Source organism: Octopus bimaculoides, chromosome 2, assembly GCF_001194135.2.
Source record: "Octopus bimaculoides isolate UCB-OBI-ISO-001 chromosome 2, ASM119413v2, whole genome shotgun sequence".
NCBI classification, from domain to species: Eukaryota; Metazoa; Mollusca; class Cephalopoda; order Octopoda; family Octopodidae; genus Octopus; species Octopus bimaculoides.
This window is the reverse complement of record NC_068982.1, coordinates 125540925-125547896: the sequence shown is the minus strand read 5'-3', so window position 1 is coordinate 125547896 and position 6972 is coordinate 125540925. Positions and strand designations below refer to the sequence as shown.

Here is a 6972-nt window from a genome sequence, read left to right as displayed (position 1 = left end):
AGTAACTTTGCCAGTGTTTCTACTGAAGTGAGGACACCGCAGCTTAACTTCACCTAAGTTCTCAAAGAACCATCGGTGTCCAAAATGGATTGCTGATGCTCTTGAACATATAACGATGTATTCTTTTTCTACTACACTATCATAAAAGGTAAAAAAACCTATAGTAAAAAGCACTAAGAATACATGCTCACCTATTTCTTTTATTCTTTTACTTACTTCAGTCATTGGACTGCAGCTCTGCCAGGACACCACCTAGAATGATTTCAGTCGAAGAAATCGACCCTCGTGTTTCTTCTTTTTTTTTTTTTGTTTTTAAGTCTAGACTTTAGTTTTCCGGTTAATTTTGCCGAAATGCCAAAGTACAGGTACAGTTTCCATCAACCAAATTTATTCACAAGGCATTGATTAATCCGGAACTATAGTCAAAGACACTTCGTGAATTCGCAACGACGCACTTATTAACCAATCAACCATGCATGCAAATAATAACGATGCTCCTTTCTACTAAAAGCACAAGGGCTAAAATTTGAGGAGGGGGTAAATCGACTGCATCGACCCCCAGTCCTCAATGGTGCTTATTTTATCGACTCCCGAAAGGATGAAAGGCAAAGCTGACCTGGGCGGAATTTTTAACTCAGAACACAGAGACGGACGAAATGCCGTCGAGCATTTCGCACGGCATGGTAACGATTCTGCCAGTCTAAATAATAATAATAATCCTTTCTACTATAGGTACAAGGCCTGAAATTTGGAGTGGGGGGGATAGTCGATTACATCGACCTCAGTACTCAACTGGTACTTATTTCATGGACCCCGAAAGGATGAAAGGCAAAGTAGACCGCGGCAGAATTTGGCAAATAATAAGATAGTTAATAACTTTTAAACGAGTCACTGCTCTCTCTCGCACACACACAGGGTGTCTCATAAAGTAATGATGAGACACAACACTTGGAAAGAAACAACGCAAACCAGCTGATCTGTGGCATCGTACTATTATGGCCATGAAAGGGAGAGCCCGGAGATGCCCTCTTGGAGTTGGTAGCTATCTGAAAGACCTAATATTCAAACCCTGAATTCCTGTACCTTGGTTATGTAGTATATACTTTTCTTAATAACTATGTTTGCTTAAGTCCTAGTAACTTGCGTTTGAAATGTGCCCACCAATACATTACGAGACACTCTGGATGTAGGTATCTGTGTGTGTGTAGTGCAACCACAAGGAGGTTTAAATATAAACAAACGAATTAATGTAATATAATTAAAAAAATAATAATAATAAATAAGCTAGTTGGTCACTCGACCTGCTGCAATTAGAATCCAAATTTCCTTCAAATCACACACTTAACAGTCTGAAAGAAACGGAAGGAGATATTAGATTATGTTTGTTTTACAGAAACTTATGTTTGAAAAATAAAAAAAAAATAAATGACGTTGTCACGACTGGAACGCCTGTGATGTTGGGTCTACTAAATAGATATACAGAGTAACAAACGTGGAGAAGGCCGGGAGGAAACAATTGGACTGAAAGAAGAAATAAGAGGAAGAAAGACAAGGGTGGTGGAAAGTTTTAAAGAGGAAAGTTGATAAAAGAAGTGGAAGCCTGATAAAAAAGCTGAAGGAAATGAGAGAGGGAGTGGTATGAGTGAGAACATAACAGAGGTAGTAGTATGAGTGAGAAATGTCATTGTTAACAAAAAGTGTCGTTTGCAGAGAAAGAGAGAGCTGGTCTGTCGTCGTCGCCGAGCGTGTGTTTTATCTACGAACTACTTACTGATGTGAGTTCTAATGTTTACAACCGACGTGCATAGACGATATTCTCTGAGGGGGGCTTTCCAAAAATGTGCACTTTTCTGAAACTGAAAGCCAGAAGAGAAAGAAGCCGCGATATTGATGAAGGAAATTTATGAGATAGCATTTATTCTCAGCCATCCTTCTTAATATAAAAGTTTTCTTTGCATAGTTTTTATAAAAGAAACTTGCAAGTTTAAACATCAGTTCTAGTTGATTTCAAAGAAAACATGTAAGTACAGTTTGTATACCAAAGACAATACATTTAACGTATGGAATGTTCTTTATTACATGCATAGACTAAAGTTTTTTTTTTGTTTTGTTTTTGAACTTATTAACACCGCCGCTACAGTTCTCTTTAATCAATTAATTTACCTGAGCTCCGACTGAACTAACATTTTAGTATCATTATTCCTATAAAAGAAAACGTTCGAAATTTTTTTTTTAGCATTTGACTATATTTATAGTATCGAACAATTAAATTAATCCCAACAAATTAAGCGAGTTCTATAAAGAAGAATGCTTGAAGCTCAAAGATCCATCTTTCCATTTTATTTGTATCTGAATATAAAGTAAATTATGTAGCATGTGGAATATTCTTCACACGCATGCATATATATATACAATATAAAATTGTACCTCCCACGAAATCATAATATTACTACCAGGACAGTTAATTGCTGAGTTTATTATTTACAAATCTATGGAATTTTTACAAAATCCCAGAGTTATAAATTTAGTGATTTATTAGAGGAGAGGGATTTCGTGTTAGTATAGCGTTTAAGGGTCAGAGATTTTATAGGGTTCTGATTCTCAATAATAGGTAAATGGATACTTATGAATGTAAATAATATAACACGTGTCTGACGTTTTTAATTTGGCGTAGTTTGTATTTTTTATGTTGAAGGTTAATTACTGTTTTATTGGCACAACAAACTCAGCTCGTTTTTTTCCGATTATTTCTTAAAAGCATTTTTGACTAGGCTTTCATTTCTCTTTTCTTTAATATATTTTTATACATACTTCTCCATCTTTTTTAAACTCTAGATTTTTTGAAATAAAGAATCTGAACAGTAATGGCGATGGCGGTTCTTAAGGGCTGCAAGTCTGGTTATTGCTGCCTTCCTCCCCTTAAAAGTTTATCAGTATTTAACTGATAACTAAATCTATTGCATCTTATTGATTACAAAATATTCATTGATAATGGGATATTCAAGGTTTAGAAGAGATTTGAATAGTATGATGTAAGCATGTCCAGAACAATAATGGTATTTTTGGAGAATGTCCTGTTAGTTGAATATTAAATCGATTTTTCTCCCCCTCCCCATGCATTTCCCGCATGCTTCAGCTATGACTGAGATGAGGGACTGAGTCGATATATTCCCCTCTTTCCACCTGCACCTAGGGATTTCTGTCAATTTTTAGAGAAGCTCTCTGAGCAATGTAGACTGGCAGTAGAATTAGCCGAAGAATATTCGCTTTTACTGTCGTCTACATGTATTACTTTAATAGCAAAATAGCATTTTCGTTTAATTTTTACTATGCCTTGCTTAATAATTCCATACTTTGTTTTTTTTTTCTGGCGACTTTCAGAAGTTTGATAAACAAATCCTTGCGGAAAATTTTCCTCCCATGTAAGGGAAGAAAGAATTTTCTTTACCATCATTTTTAAAAATGCCATTATTTTTTATAGAAAATGTTTTTAAAAATTTACATTTATAATAGATAAGGTTTTCGTCAGGCTGCAGCTCTTTTCTGAATTCCGTCTCCTTTGTATAATCAATAATGGTAAATATAGTGAATCTGGAACATGTTATAGACACTTAACAACGTGGCGGTGGTTAAAGAGCTTTGTGAATGAGGGGGGGTTTGATTTTCACGGTCTGTGCTTGTTGTATGTCACTGTATGTATGTACTATTTGTGATGTAGACAGTCAGTTGTAAGAAAAATTCACTTTATTATCATACAAGTATAGTAGTAGTATAGGTTTTTATTTTTTCTACTTTTATTGTTCTGACAGTTAAAAGAGAGACTTCTCCCTAAAATGGTGTCATATTGACAATGGCGCCCGGTAAATAAGTGGAGGGTAGTAACAAAAGATTGGGGTCTAGTCTTTATTTATCTTATTTTCAGCTTTTAACTTTTGTGTGCGAATTAGGGTATTTTTTGTGATTTGTTAAATCAAATGAAAGTAAACTTAAACTATAGACTGTATAAAAATGTGCATTTACAATGCAGTTTCCTTAATAAACTTGTTTTTTTTTAAAAACATGTCTGTACTTTTTGGCGCGTTTTTCTATGCAGTATTATTGTAAAATTAGTTGATTTTCAATTTTTATTTAATTTCATGTAACCTTATTTACTTTTCGCCCTGAAATGCATTTTGAGAAATTCTGTCCCGATCACATTGATTTTAGGTTCTTTTAAAAATTAAGTTATTAAATTTGAAATTTAAATATTTTTAGCATAGTCTATGAAAATTTTATTCCTGTATTTTTTTCTTATAATTTACCAATCAAATTTATCGAAATGTTTATAGATAACCCGAACCATGTTCGAATGTTAATTAAAACTGATTTCTAGAACGGCTACAACACGTCTAAATATATGGAGGTTTTTTTGCATCTAAATGTAAATGCTTTGTAATGATGCAGTTAACTATCCTGGAGTAACTTTAAACTGCTCATCAAACTGGTACAAGTTTGTCAGATTCCTGTTCAAAACTATTTATTAAGTCCAGCGTAAAGTTAGTTGTAAAAACACTTGCAAAACATGACTAAGTTTTAGATTACAAACTGGAGATCTAGCATAGCAAATTGGTCATCTTTTTAATGTAAAGTGTATCTGTTTTGAATAAATAAACCATAGGCTCGGGAACGGGGGATACAAACGCAGTCACTTTTTTTTTTTTTTTTTTTTTTTTTGTGGTCGGTGGACAAAAAAAAAACTGTTTCAAGCATCTTAGGTTGGACCCGTGTTTCCAACACCTAAGCAAATTTCGTCCCCGCACTTGCGAGAATTACAGAAGCCCTACAATGTTTCTTGTTTAAAAGAGAGAATAGTAGAAACCATATCGGAGGGATTTGATTATTTCGTCCCTTTGCGGGCGGAGTTATGGAATACCTATACTTCGAAGTACCAGAGAAAAGCAGAAAGAATTGTTTTCTTTACTTTGCCTGTATACTTCTTTCATACAACGGAAATAATCCTGGAAAAATGATTATCCAAAAATTTCTATTATTATGCATTTTTGCCCTCTCCCGTGCTCCTTTCATGATGTATGGGGCTTCGAGGTAGGGGCAGTTACTACAACACTGTTCTCTTTTAAGAACTTGAGTAACTTGGGTCTACTCATCGATCACGTCACCCATTTGTAGTTTCACATGTTAGAAATTCATTTTCATTATAATTTTTCAAGTCAGTGACAAGCAATCCTGCCCAAAATGCCTCATGGTATTGAAATACATCTTTTCACTTTCAAGTGTTCAAATCTTAGCGAGGTCGACTTATCTTCCAAAATTTTTCGAATACAGAAGATGAGTAAATCGACATCCTCCTATGTTGCTAATTGTGTTAGAAATATCTACCAATGTTCGAAAAATTGTAATCAAAAAGATTTTTTTCTATTGATTTGTTCTATCTTGCCAAGATTTTCCTTTGTACCTGGAACCGCCACAGGCACAATTATATTCATCAACACGGTATTTTGAAGCCCAGTCAATTTTTATTAAAACTTGTCTCCGTTTTCTCCTATTTAGAATTCAACGGTCCTAAGTTTACGAGATTCGATTGTAAACAAGATTGCTTATATAGGCCTTGTGTTTAAGAACTTAGTTTTAGGTTCTGTCTCACTATCCGGCACCTTGGGCAATGTCTTGAGCGAATTTTGTTGGCGGAAACTGCAAGCCCGGCTTTTGTATGTGTTTGTGTTTACCCCACTTGACAACTGATATTGGTTTGATTCCGCCCCCGTAACTTATGGTTTGGCGAAAAGATTGATAGAATAAATACTAGAATTTTTTTTTAAAAAACAGCCGAAACCCGCCAAGGGGGTGCCCCAGTTTGGCCGTAGTCTGATGATTGAAGCAAATGTAAAAGATATCTTGCTGTGATAGCGTCACGAAGGCAACTTCATGGCACTCCTAACACTGCGTCGTTATTTGCTTAGCTTACTATACATCTTTATCTTGAAACCGTTTTAACTCTAATTTAGGACGCTAGATTGGTTGCTTCTCAATCTATTTGAAGGTAAGAAAAAAGTTGGAAAGTTCTGCCGTATTGCGTCTTCCAATGCCCTGACAGTCCTTGTTATCGTATGCTTCACTCGTTCTTCGTTTTGTCGAGCTTGAACTTTAATCTCGTCGTAAATGGCTAATGTTCTATTTTGTAATCATCAGAATCTAATGGAAACCTCCTTTAAGCATTTTTTCCATCATAATTTTCTGACAACTACGATTTCTTTGTGAGAAAAAATTCAGATTATCACTTCTAGGATCAACCGTTCAAAATAGGAATAAATGCATGCTGTCTTTTGAAATAAACGTATGTTAATCTTCTAGAAATTATCTAGAAAGTTTAGGTAAATAACTAAATAAACTTATCGTTACATTTTATCGGACTTAGCAAGAAATGCACTTTCGGACTTAGCAAGAAATGCACTTTTTAACTTGGTGATTCAAAAATGTTTCCTCAAGTAGTCGAAGAGTATAAAATCTATAATACAAATGTATTTTGACATGTTTTCTAGATTTCGTCATACTTTCACAGTAACTAAATAAAAAATCTTAAAGAATAAATCAATAAATATCACTTTGAAAATTGGTATTTAAAATAATCAATGTGGATGTGTGTATTCATTCTCAAACCTTGCTTTTGAAGTGCCCTGTAGGAAGCAGATTTAAAAACTTTCTAAGTACAATTTTTTGTTGCTTAATATTTACTTTTTTTTTTTTTTTTTTGCATGAATTTCAAATATTAATGTTTTAATGTAATTAATCATCGATTGAATTGAATTAATAATTATTTATGAATTATTTTCTACTCTTGTTTCATCATTATTTTTCTCTTTATGGTTCTTATGCGAAAATGATTTAAATTTTCATTATTTTTCTGTTATATCTTTTCCTCAGGAGTCAGTAAGTAGTCTTCCTTTTTTTTTCTTTTCTTTTTTTTTTTTTTTTTTT

At 33.8% G+C, this 6972-nt stretch overlaps 1 protein-coding gene across 3 annotated transcripts in view; it reads left to right on the top strand.

Annotated features, from left to right (window-relative positions):
* The first annotated feature begins 1633 nt into the window (after positions 1 to 1633).
* Positions 1634 to 6972, top strand: part of LOC106871158 (innexin unc-9) — a 24367-nt gene continuing 19028 nt past the window's right edge. For all 3 annotated transcript variants that reach the window (XM_014917471.2, XM_014917469.2, XM_052965581.1), the window contains exon 1: positions 1634 to 2020. In XM_014917471.2, coding sequence (XP_014772957.1) covers positions 2019 to 2020 — 2 coding nt within the window. In that variant the 5' untranslated portion in view covers positions 1634 to 2018. The remainder of the gene's footprint in view (positions 2021 to 6972) is intronic.